Genomic DNA, 13,019 nt, shown 5'->3' with positions numbered 1-13,019 from the left:
TATAAAATAAGGCAAAGAAAATTCTTAAACATTGATCAAGCGTGGCCTGGCCCATAAACACAAAACAGCAGTTCAAATTGAATTTTCAAATCCCTTTTTATTTTTCTGTATTTTTAAGGGACAGAGAGGGAAGAGTGAGGAAAGCAAGGGGACAGTAAATATTAGTGATAAGATCAAATCAGAAATGCTTCATTTGGGGATTACTATATTTTAGTTGAAATTGTTCCAGTCAACTACAACAAATTGTCTTCACTCTTAGGGTAAGGTTTGTAACTGAAAGACTGATTTTGATGTTCTCCCCCTCCTAAGTGGTAACACAGAATGCATTAACAGCTTTATGGAGTTTTGTTGATAATGTAGTTGTAAAATTAAGCTCTAGTTCTGGACATAAGTTGCTAACATAATATGTACATTCCACAATTTTTACAGACCTCGGATTCAATTTGTTTTTTTTTTCTCTTTGTCGCATTTTAATTTTTTCAGTCTCTCATGGCATTAGTATAACATCCACTGGGAGTGAACCAATTGTTCAAACTAAACAAAAACCCCTACAACTACACATAGAAGGGGTAGCTCTTCAGTATGGTGTAGGTAGTTTTTAAGCTTTGGTTTCAAATAAAGCTATCTCAGAAGATTTATGTTCAGTTTTGATCTGTCATGCAGGTTTTTTTATGGCTAAACTGGTTTGAATTGTCTCCCCTGCTTACTAGTCTTACCTAATGTAAATACAAAGAGTTCACAAAAGTATTATATCCTGGGTTTGACTTGAATATGGTGGTATGACTTCTTCTCGGCTGTTAAAGTGTTTTTGCTCATTATGACTGGCAGTCTCCAAAGTTTTATGTGTCCACTCGTAATAGCATTTCAAACCCACTCTTTCCAGAGTGCAGTGAAGCAATTACTGGTATACAGAGAGCACCCTAATACTGACTTGCCCCTCTGGGCTCAGTCAGACCCTTCTCATCCAACATCTTCTCACATGGTTTTGTTAAACAACATGATAATGTGATACTTAAATCTCACAGAAGGACAAACCCTGAGATAAGAAAAAACCTTGGTAGGTGTGTAGCAATATGTATTGTTTAAAATTCATACTGACTGGATTACAGTTGTCTGTCAAGGATCTGAAGCTGTCTGAGCTTTTACCACTGTCCCATGTGTGTAAGGCATGTTGTGCTGCAGCCTGGGTAAAAAGTGGTGATCAGGAGGAATTCTCAATTAATTAATTGAAGGTAATGGTCACATTAGATAATACAACTCTCTAGATGCATACAAGACAGTAGAAGATGTCTTGAACAGCCTGGACTTGAGACCTTGTTTAGTTAACCTACTAGGCTTGGAAAAAATTCAGCCTTTGGCAAGAAAGTAAAGAGTTCTTTGTTTTGAAGTTACTAACTTCCTGTGGCTTGAATAATGCTTTATGGAGTGCCTGTGGCATAGTCTTTTGAATCCATGCAAAAGAGCTTGTCTGGAAAACTCTTGAAGAGGAAATCACGAACCTTAGCTGTCTTGGGGCTTTGTGTGTATGAGTTTGAGTCTCGGCAGCCTTCTGCATGGGCAGGTGGCAAGTCAATGCAAATCAATCCCTTCCTTTGCAAGCTACTTTAAAATATCACTGTCCTTGTGTCCTTGTCCTTGTGTCTGTCCTGGTTCAGACACTTGCTATGCTCAGATTTGTCCTTGTATTCACTCAGTTCTGTAGTAACTGCAAAACATGGCTTTGTTTAGTAGACTCCTTAAACCAGAGGGGTACAAATGCCTTTAACTCTTCTAAGAAGACATTTGAACAGGAAATGTTTCATTGGAGATCAGTTTGTTTTTCATTAATTAGTCAATGAGTTTCCAGGGCCCTGTCTGTTTGTGCACCCGTTTTTTGTCTTTGGCTGAGATATATTGCCCAGTAAAGATAAGAGGCTTTGTGGAGATTAGACTTCTATTTCCTTCTGTCCAACAATAAGATTATTCATCTAGAAACTGCTATGAGGCCATTATAGGGACATCTGAAGAAGGTTAATGGCTCCTGTGCAGTATGTTTTTGTCTTGCTGATTAACATAGCCTTAGTGCATACCAAGAAACCAAATACAGTTCAGATATCTTCAAAAGGACAGCTAGTGCAGGAAGGCGAGGAGAACACACACATACCTGCCCATGTGGCAAGGCAGAATGCTGCTGCTGGCTACAAGCCAAACCTGCAGCACTTGATGGCTTGTTCATTTTCTGGACTCTGATGCTGGCTTCATCTGTGCCCTGCACACGTTCTGCAGCCACGGGCTGAGTCACCAGCAGGACAGGCTGTTAGCATGTGGCATTACTCAGAGGCTGTGTTAATCATAACCAGACAGTAGCATGCTGCTTTCTGGAGTGGCTGGAGGAGTCTGGTGTGTGTGTACTGGGGAAAGTGTGCTCTTAAAAGTTAGCTGCTGAATGCGTGTGCTGTGTCAGGTGAATCCATGACTCCGTAGAGAACCAGTCCTTGGAGGAGCAGCTGAGGGAGCTGGGGTTTCAGCCTGGAGAAAAGGGGGCTTAGAGGTGACCTTACGACTCTCTACAGTTGCCTCAAAGGAGGTTGTAGCCAGGTGGGGGTCCTAGGCAGCCAGCAACAGGATGAGAATACCTGGAAAGGATTGTCAAGTATTGGACCAGGCTACCCCCGGGAAGTGGTGGAATTGCCATCCCTGAAAGTAGTTAAAAGATGTGTGGAGGTGACACCTGGGGACATAAATGAATGGTGGACTTGGCAGTGGTGAGTTAACAGTTGAACTCAAATGATCTCAAGGCTCTTTTCCAACCTAAACAATTCTGTGATTCTATGACATTTTTAACTTGGCAACCATTTGGATTTCTTAAAGAGTCTGAATTCTGCTGAGGAGTATTTCTTTCTTCTGCTTACAGGAGATTGCCAAAATTATCTGAGTCTTGACTGCATAGCTTTGCTGGTATCAGGAGAAAAAAACTGCAGTTTTGAACATAATCCTATGCTGCATGTCCCATCACATAGCAGAGGCCACACATGGAAACACCACTCACTGTATTAGTCATCAAATTCTCTACTTTTAACTCTTTGTTAGTTTATATTATCCATCTGTTTAAATAAGCAGCAGTATACATCACTTGTTCTCACATTGCACCTGTAAAAAAGCTGTTGTGTCTAGCTAGACAAATTTAAAACTTGGGTTTTCAGTCCATTTACAGGTTAAAGTTGCAGTTTCTTGTATTTCCTAACATAGAATTAGCGAAACCCCAGCCAAAAACCTGCTTGCAGTCTTGTCAGTCTAGGAAACTATGGTGGAGAATGTATTTTGAGACTTATTTGGCAGAGCTGGATGGGATAGTTTGGGTCCAAGCAGAGCTGTTATCTCTGTGATAAGAGCTTCTGCCAACAGCAGCTTTGTGTGCAGCTAGAGGGAGTTTGACCGCAACAGTATGTGGGAATCCAGTGACCTGATAACAGATGATGGATCCCAAATTATCCGTGTTGACCTCTCCCCATGCTGCTTTTGTAATTAAACAGCTGGCATGGCCTCTCCTGTATCAAAACTATTTAATCCTGGTTTGGAAATGGGAGAGCAAGTGTAGTGGAACACCTCTTCACTAGTGTCCATGTGACCAAACTTGGCCCTAGAGGGGGAGATGCTGCAGGCATTTTTTGCTTTGACTTTTCAAGTCAAGTATGTTTAAAAAGTTTTTAAAGTTAAAATGCTAAATGCATGCTGCCATCAGTAGTGAGAACTGTTGGCAGAAATGGGTGTGGCCCTGAGCATTATGTTTCTGTAACAGAAGCAGTTTTGGCTGCAGCCCTGCCGGCACCTATGCCAGGATGAAGAATAGGGCTGCACAAACCCAGCCAAGAGACACTGCTATTCTGGGGATGGCAACGTGTTTGTGCTGCTTAGACTTGGGACAAAAAGGGATGATGAATCTTGCACGATGTAACTTGAGTGGCTCTCCTGCAAGTCATTGGGAACATTTTATGCCAAGGTCACATGGAATTACAGATGAGAACAGGGGGGTAACTGGTGTTTTCAGTGGCTGGGACTGACAGCCTTCTTTTGCAGAGATCATAGGATAAACCCAAGTGAAAACAGGCTTTAGGCTGCTTTTGGTACTCAGTGCTCCCAAATGTGCCAGTCAACCTCTGCTCTCAAACTCTGATTTTAATTGTTTTTTGTGATGGGAGGTTGAGTGAAACAGTACTCAACAAGAGTCTTTAGCATATTTTAGGTATGTCTGTTCGCACAGCACCTCTTTCTTAACTTTTGCAAATACTGTTACTAGAGCTACAGAACTGTCTTTATTGTGTTCGTGCCCACAGAAGAGTTGAGGACTAGTCTTCTAAAATGAATGGACATATGTTACTGAAAATGCTTTGTTTGGCTGTAGCTGTGTGTAGTATCAAGTGCCTTACTGTCAGCAGATGAAAAAATAAAGGGTAACTGGTCATACTGCAAAACTCAAGTATGGGAGCACTTGTGCTTCTACCTGTATGTACTCCTGGTATTCTTTTAATATTGTCATTTAGACTTTTTATTGTAAGCAAACAAAAGAACCTGAGTTCCTCATGGTTTGCTTGGAAGTTAGGGCCACTAGTAATAATGCCAGTATTGTACAATGGCTCCTCTAGGACTGAGCTGAAAGCAATACATTGAAGTGCTTTAGTTCTTGTAGTAAATGTTAAAAATACTAACTTCAAGGAGTTTTTGTCTATCAGAAAAGAGGTTAGTGTTGTATTCCAATTTGCAACAGAATAAATAAAATAAATAATGTTACTGTTTATCCTGCTCTGTGGTAAAAATTATGTCAATGTGAAATTATTTTGGCAATGCACAGCCAAATTGAAGCTGGAGGATTAAAACCCAAAAAAACCCATTGCCCACTGGACAAGTAGTATTTGTTTAGAACAGATTGATTGTAGGGTTATATTGAATTGAAAGCTGAGTTGTTACTAGTAACAGGAATATATGCCCATTGCTTAGGAGGCAGCTTTTGCACATCAGTTGCCTTTGACAACAGGATGCAGCTATCTTAAAGAGCTCAGACTGGTACATACTCTGCCTTTTCTCGCTAGTTCAGCCATTCCCCCCCAGTTCAGCTCTCCCATGGATCAGTTCCTGTGGGCAGTTCAAACATCAGAGCTGACACAGGGAAGACCGATGTGGTCAGAGTAACAGGGATACACCATCCCCTTGAAGAGCAGCTCAGGCATACCCTCACACTGAAGGCACTGCAGACCTGTACCTTTTTCGCTCACTGGAAGGGGAAGAACTAATTCTGGACTGTTGCTTCTTTCTTTTTTATTTTCTGCCTAATCAAAATAAAACAAAAGGACATATAATAATGCATATTTACCAGGGGTCATAAATATGTATTTTTGAAAAGGAGGTGCTCTCATTATAAAGGCAAAATGTATTGACAGGCATCAAAGTCTGAAGTTGCTTTTTTTAATTCCTTTAATTTTTTTTTTTTTTTGAGAAGCCCAGCTCATGAGTGACTCATGAATTCTTCTACAGCTCTGTATTCCTTTTATAAATACAGTTTTCTGTTTGGATGTCAGCCTGCTGTGTTTAAAAGTACATGGGAGAGACATTATCTGTTTCTGGTTCGCAGGCAGTGTCTTGTTGGCTGATGCCTATAGCTCTGTGTTTATTCATAGATGCAGTGCTTCCAGGTACAAAATAAGCTGTTGCACTTCCATGTAATATTTGCATAAGTGCAAGGTTGTATATGATGCACATGTTGTGGCTCTTTTGTACTCAGAACTGCAATTTTTAAACTGCTTACTGGATTTCTTATATTTCCTTGAATTCCAGAGTTTTTACTAGCTGAAATATGATGAATAACTCTTATACAAAGCTATTTGAATAACAGCATTTATACAAACTAGCTTTTATATGATGGCATCTCTCAAGTTTCCTATAACAAGCAGAAAGGGAAGAACTATTCTGCAAACATGTATAGATGTAGGAGAAAGCTTTGAAAATCTTTGAAGGGAGCCTTTCTCTCTCCTGTTGCCTTGTCTGAGCAGGGAAGAGGAGTCTGGATTGCTGAACAAGACTAGAACAGGGATGGCAGATCACTTATCTGTATCACTTATCACCGTGTATCTGTCTAAATGTTTGGTTTCAGTTGTTTTATAACATTATGCAAGAATCTCGCCTGAATGTCTCAGCTTGTCCATTCTCTTGGAGGATCCTATTTTAATATGGGCATTTATCAAAGATGCTCAGATGCAAACTCTGTCTGGTGCAGGTGTGTTGTACTGTGACTACTGCACTGCCCTCTCATCAAGGAAAGCCCAGTGTGTAGTTACCTATGGAGTTGGAGGGTAACAGTTACTTTGGCACTCTATGCATCTGCCCAGCTTCCTAATGGAAGATTTCATAGTCTTAGGTGAGGGGGTATTGTCTCCTATAAGGATGTCCTTGGGATATATGTAAAAATGAAATTTTCCTATTTACAAATGTGCCTGGATTCTTAGCTGTTAATGCCTAATCCCAGGCCGGATATATGTAAAAATGAAATTTTCCTATTTACAAATGTGCCTGGATTCTTAGCTGTTAATGCCTAATCCCAGGCTCCTGAAAAATTCTGCCCCATCTTTTCATATTATGTTATGCAAAGGCTGTTTTTGTGAAGACTTCAAAACACTGGTGCCTCCTGTGCTTTCATTTTCTTCCACCCCTGCCTCATTAACAAAACCACCTATACACAGTAGCTCCATATCTACTCCCTCCACCTCTGAAATCCCAAAGCAAACCACATACTTGTGTACATGGAATTGAGTGTGCTTAAGCATTCCTAAATCAGAGCTTCTTGGTTTGGGAAGAATCCCTGTGGTTTGTGGCTCTTGGGACTTTTGGGTCAGCAGACTTGCTTTGAAGTATGAGCTTTCCCAGTGGCAGCCAGAAATGGATCCAAATACTAACTGTAACCACAGCAGTGTTTTGTGCCTCCTAGAACTGTAATGCCATAGGGCTCTTCCATACTGCTCAGGCAGATGCCATAAACCAAAGACACACATGACTAATAGTAAATGCCAAGCTAAGTAAAGTAAATGCCATTTACTTGCTCACTTCTAAAACTTGTATCAACTACTAACATCTCTCAAAGTAGGGATATTTTTCACAAGAACTGACTTTCTGCACCTTTGTTTTGTCTTCAAACTATTACTACTTGCACTTGGACAGACTGAGAAGTGTTGTCATTTCTCTATGTCACAGGGAAATTTTCTCTCTTGGAAAGTGTTTTCTTACTGTTCTTCTCTTAAGTTAATGATGCTGTGATTCCGTTAGGGTTGGAGAGACAGAAATAAGAGTGAAAATAAGTGTATCTCTGAAGGGAAGGTGTGCTTTGCTTCTGTTCTTTAGGACAGGACCCTGTAGGAAATGCAGTTACTGGGACCTTTCTGGTATCAGGAGAAAATCTGGTTTTGAAAAGTATCAGAACAAATAAATTGGCACAAGTAGTACTGTTACTTGGTACAAGTAGTACTGTTACTTTCTTCCTTTTGACTTCCATTCTTGAACAAGAGGATTTCCCATACCTTAATAGGCAAAAGTATTTTGCAGTGCAGAATTTCTGTATAATTGGGTTTTGGAAAAAATAAGAGAAGGTATTGAATAAAAATAACCAAGGAGTTTTAGGTATTGAAACTAAATATCTGAAATATGATCTTGGTTGGTGAACTGAGTAGGTTTTGGTAGATTTAAAAGAATTTTGTGCCCTTAAAGTGGAGAAGTATTATATTAGCTGTTAGGAAGTTGCCTTGTGAAGCCACATGGTCGCACCTCCACAAGTCCATCTAGTAAACACCAGTCACTGTACTTCCAAATTAGGTAGGCATGTGTTTATGTAAATTGATACTGCTCTGTTGAAAGAGCAAATGCTCAAAAGCCATGCTAGAAATGTGGAGTAGCAAATAATTCTCCAGTTGCAGAGACCCTTCCATTCATGTCTGTGGCTTCTTGCAAGAAGCCACAAAGTAGCTGTGAGTTTCTCTTCATTGCTTGTGTGTATTTTTAGAAATGAAGTACTAGACCATAGATTAAGAAGAAATTTGTGTTCAGGATGTGTGTGACATAGAGGACATATTTTCATTATGGAGTAAACTAGTAGGGAAAAAAACCTGAAGATTATTTAATCCCTTTAAAAAGAAGTCTTGTGGAATCTCTTTGCACTTTTAAAAGGAATGAATGAAGCAAACATGTAAAGCAGCAGGATGGGGGAGTGGAGAGCAATAGAGCGTAGCTAAAAGGCAACTGCTGAAGGATCAGAAATGCTCAGAACAGTGTGGCATGGTCAGAATGCTGACAGGAGTGGGTCACTACCAGAGCAGCCTGGGATGCTCCTGCTGCGTTCACAGGCTCACAGATTTGTTCTTAGCAATATGTGAAATGCTGCTAGGAGGCATGTCAGTATTTCCAGATGAGATTTCCTAAAGTTCCTGTGTCTTCTACAGATCACAAGTTTTACTTATATATACATACTCCTTTCTAGAACAGAGGCGTGGGTGGGGAGACAGGGATTTGCTTCTTGTTTCTCTCTCTAAGGCTATCCTGTGACTTCAGAGAGGAGCAAAGGAACCTGAGGTATGCCAAAAAGGAGGGGGGTCTTTAAATAGCATGAAGACACTGCACTCTGTTAGTCAACAGGGTCAAAACACAAGCAAGAGTTAATGCAGCATGGGGCTAGGACATTTCCATTTTGTGCATTTAATGCTGTATAAGGGCTAATACTATATAAAGGAAAATTGGGAATACTTCCAGTATTAACCTTGATTTACAATTAATGAATCATCAGCAAAAGCTCCTCCTCGGCTGCTGTATTTTCCTGCATGGACCTGACAGCCTGCCTGTTGCAGGCAGACATGTTGCTGGTGTCTTTCTAGGAGCAAGTCACAGAAGTGGGAAGAAGCTTGGCAGGGTAGCACAACTCTGAGCCTGTTAAAAGCACTGTCACTTTGAAGCTACCTGCTTAAAAATAACATGGCATTTGCTATTGCAGCAGCTGGTTAATAAGCAATTACTTTCAACTTAACAAAAAAACCCCATAAACCCAAACCCAATCGTAACCAGAATGACAGCTGCTATTTCTGAAATTAAATACAGCAGTGATCAGTCAGCCTAACACTTATCTGTGGTATCATTTCTCACCCTTCTCACACCTAGTTTAAGAACACTCTAAATCTATTTGCTAATAGAACGTGCAAGAAGGCCTTTGGCCATTTCCTGTACAGATAGAGGAGCTGATGGTGTGAACAATCACCTAGAGTTTGTGAAGTCTATAGCTAACTGCTTATGCTCTGCAGCTGATAGAACAGCACCAGATCTTCTCTGTGATGTGAGATTACTCTCAAACTACAGAAATCAAGCTTTCACACAGATGTAAAATCCAAATTTCTTGTCTGGTGTTTTGTAGAGCAGAAAGAATTTGAATATATGCTACATAAGGGCAAAGACTGCTTTATTGATTATTCAGTGCACTGAGCTGGCATCCTTCCAAGTTGGCATTTGCATGCCTTAACCCATTTTATTCTTGTGTTCATAAGTAAACCTGTTTTCTCACATATCTGCAAAAGGGTTGCATAACACTTTTTTTTCCCTACTATGGGTATACACCCTTTGCCAACTTCCAAAAATGTTTATATGGAAAAAAACTTCATTGCAGTAAGGTATTTTAACTGCCTTAGGAAAATTTAGTGGAAATAGGGAAAGAGCAAAGTACAGCCAGTACTGAATCATCAGCCAACTCTTCAGGCTACCAGCATATGCTCCTTGGACCTTCCTCTGCTCCACTTGGCACTTTGTAGTGTTCTGGTCTACTGTCACTAAATCCAGAAGTAGTACCACTGTAAGTCCATTAAAACACCTTTTGTTAAAAGAACTTTGTGTGACAGGTAATTTTTGAAGTGGCTAAACTGTATTTTCCCTAGTGGTGAGTTTGAGGCCCACAGAAACATGCAGTGCCCACCAATTTGAAGGGGAAAGATTATTTTTCAGTTTAGTCTTAGGTGTAGCTTCTTTAGAGTCTAATTCTACCCTGACCTTGCTATTAAACAAAACTGTTTATGGATAGGGTTGTTTTTGATGCTCCATTTATAGCTGAAAATGTCAGCATACTAAAATTATGATGTAAGTTACTAAGAGAAACAGTCCCCAAAATGTTTAACTTTGGAAAGTATCACCTCTGCATCTACAGTGTCTTCTCTGTGCCTGTATTTACATGGTAAATGTACTGCTTCTCAAAGTTAGCCATGGCTTTTGAAGTCAGCAGTGGAGGGTTTTACCAGGAGTTTGGTGTACTTCCTTCGTGCCTGATGCCTGTGTGTTGGTTTCTGCATTTCTCAAGACTGTCAGTAAGGTTTTGTCCTTGACCTGAAGTTTCTAGGTGTCTCTGAGAAGATAACTTGAAATGTTAAATATAACCTCCAAATGTATTGTTTTCTCAGTGAATGCAGTAACTATGGTGCTTTCTTTTGTGATAGGATTAAGTTTCAGAATAAATTCAATTATGTTTACAGAATGTTTTTGGAGAAACTAGAGTGCTGGACAGATGTAGACAGCCAGGTCCTAGACAGGCCACAGAAGAAACAAAGGCAGGGTCTTGGATTAGATTAGATGGGAAAGTAATAAATACAGCAAAATGGAGATAATACATCAAAAACATAGATATACACAACAAAGCAGACCTGAGGGGAGGGAAAATACATGGGAACTTCAAATATCCACCAGAGTGGTAGCATGGTTAATACGCAGCTGAAAAGGGTGAGGAACACAGCTCAGTGAAATATACCAGTGACAACTGAGAAGTGCCATCATTACCTTAAGTTAGTTCTGATACTTAGCTACAGCTGCAATGCTGTGCTGAAAGCTGATAATACTAAAGGTGATTGGAATTGAGAATGAAGTTAAAAAACCTGTCTGCTCTGTATAGTAAATGTAAACTATTTTGTATATAAGGCTTACCTGTATTTCATGTAGGAGTAAAATACTGGTTTGACTTTCACTGGATTCTTTTTAAGCCTTAAGTGGCTTTAGTACTACCAGGACCTTTATCTTGAAAATACTTATTTGTCATGTTGGTACAAATGGAACAATATGGTGGTGTTATATATAAATTAAAGTCCAAAACTATCACACTCTGCCCTGGCAGCCTTAAGAGAGAACTACAGCACCTAGAACAGCTGTGAATATTATTTCAATAAAATTTCAATCAACTCTTTTAAAAAGACCTAACACAATTTTACTGCATCTGTGCTTTCTGCATTTTGTAACTAATTTTTCTTTTTCTTTCAGCTTTATCTTCAGGCAAGAATGAAAGGAGACTGGGCAAGACTTGTACGTCCTACTATACAGTTTGGTCTTATTTCTGCATCTATCTACGTGGGTCTCTCACGTGTTTCTGACTACAAGCATCACTGGAGTGATGTTTTAACAGGACTTATCCAGGGCGCAGTGGTAGCTGTGCTCATTGTAAGTAATTCCTGAGGGGGCGGGTGTGTATGAATGCTGCTTTTATGAACAGCACCTTAGAATTGCAGGCTGTGTTCACAGCAAAGCAAACGTGTATTTCTAATGCTTCTGAAACTGCTGAAACAGGGAAACAAGTCCTTGAACTAGTTGTAGCAATAGTACTTTGGGCAGTGAGGCAGGCTCTGGCCCAGTGATATAAGTGGTAGTTTTAGCCACTGGACAAGATGAAATTGTCCCTGTTCAAGAGCTTTTCAAATAACTAAGATTGAAATGGTAACTGCAAACCATGTAGGCCTCTCTATATAAATCAAACATTTTGCTTCTAGCCAAATTTGAAATCCCAAGTACAATAACAGAGAACATAATATAAAGTATCTAAGTTTTAATAAAGTAAACAGGGAGGGGAAGGGCCTTGAAGAATAAGGAGAGCACTAAAGTGTCTGCATTTGCCACCTTACAGAGTGTGTTTTTTCAGTCTGACGGGAAACTAAAACCCTTCACCATTTCTGGTGTGCATTCCTAGTACTAAAAATGTGTTCACAACAAGGAACCTGTGAAGCTTAGCTGTACTGATGAGTATAAAGCTGTCCCAGGAAACAGACATTTGACTAAACTTGTCACAGCAGGCCTAGTTGACTTAGTGACAACAACTGTATTCCGTGTCACCAGAGTGCCATGGCCAATTCATCCATAGATTAGGACTTCTGGATCAATGGGAACAAACTGAGGTCTTACTAAAGGATTCAGTTACCAAGAACAGAGGTTTAGCTGAGAAGAACAACCTCCACAATACATGTTTAGTCAGCTTTCTCAGATCAGAAGGGTTCCAGACAAAGCTGTCTACTAGTTGCAATCAATAATCAAATGTTGGAGCAGCTCTGGGAAATCAGACAGGCTGCACTAGCTGTTACTAAATGGCTACATGTTGGCATAATCCTACCCCTTTTTCTAAGAAACAAGAGTACAGAGAGCAAGAAACATCAGAGATTGAAGAGGTGAGGACACTTTTATTAGGAAAACAAGTTTAGTCAAGGATATGGGATGATTCAGAAGGTGCTTGGTAATACAAGAAAGAGTAGAAAGTAGCATTACAGTGAGTAGAGTTGAAAGGTCAGGAAATTATTTTTAAAAATATACACCAGCACCAACCACCACCCTCATGCTCTTATGTGAAAGAACTGAGGAGTTCCTCTCCAGAAGCAGCAAGCTGAGGTTAGAGCATAGCAGCACAGCAACTGCAAATAGATCACTAAATTGAACTGAGTGAATCTGGCATTAAGTGGAAGCTGAAACTCCCCTGGACTGTGGCCATAGTAGTGTGCTGGATCATCAGCTAGCTGCCACTGTGGTGGGAGATTGTTTCTTGTGCCATGGACATTCACGTGTTCTGCAGTGCTCAGGCTTGCAGTGGGAGGGGAAGACACGATACAGGAAGGGAAGGGATCGTGAGTCTTTCATTTATTGCACTCCATGCAGCACTGTGCCCAGCACATCCGCTATGGGACTTGGTGAAATGAGCAGTGGAAGACATCAAGCTGCAGAATTGGATC

The 13,019-nt window shown here is 40.2% G+C and overlaps 1 protein-coding gene across 2 annotated transcripts in view; it reads left to right on the top strand.

Annotated features, from left to right (window-relative positions):
* Window positions 1-13,019, top strand: part of PLPP1 (phospholipid phosphatase 1) — a 63,392-nt gene that overhangs the window by 49,388 nt on the left and 985 nt on the right. For both annotated transcript variants that reach the window (XM_064405510.1, XM_064405509.1), the window contains exon 5: window positions 11,293-11,469. In XM_064405510.1, coding sequence (XP_064261580.1) covers window positions 11,293-11,469 — 177 coding nt within the window. The remainder of the gene's footprint in view (window positions 1-11,292; window positions 11,470-13,019) is intronic.

This window comes from Passer domesticus, chromosome Z, assembly GCF_036417665.1.
Source record: "Passer domesticus isolate bPasDom1 chromosome Z, bPasDom1.hap1, whole genome shotgun sequence".
Classification (NCBI taxonomy): Eukaryota; Metazoa; Chordata; class Aves; order Passeriformes; family Passeridae; genus Passer; species Passer domesticus.
This window is presented reverse-complemented; position numbering and strand designations above follow the sequence as displayed.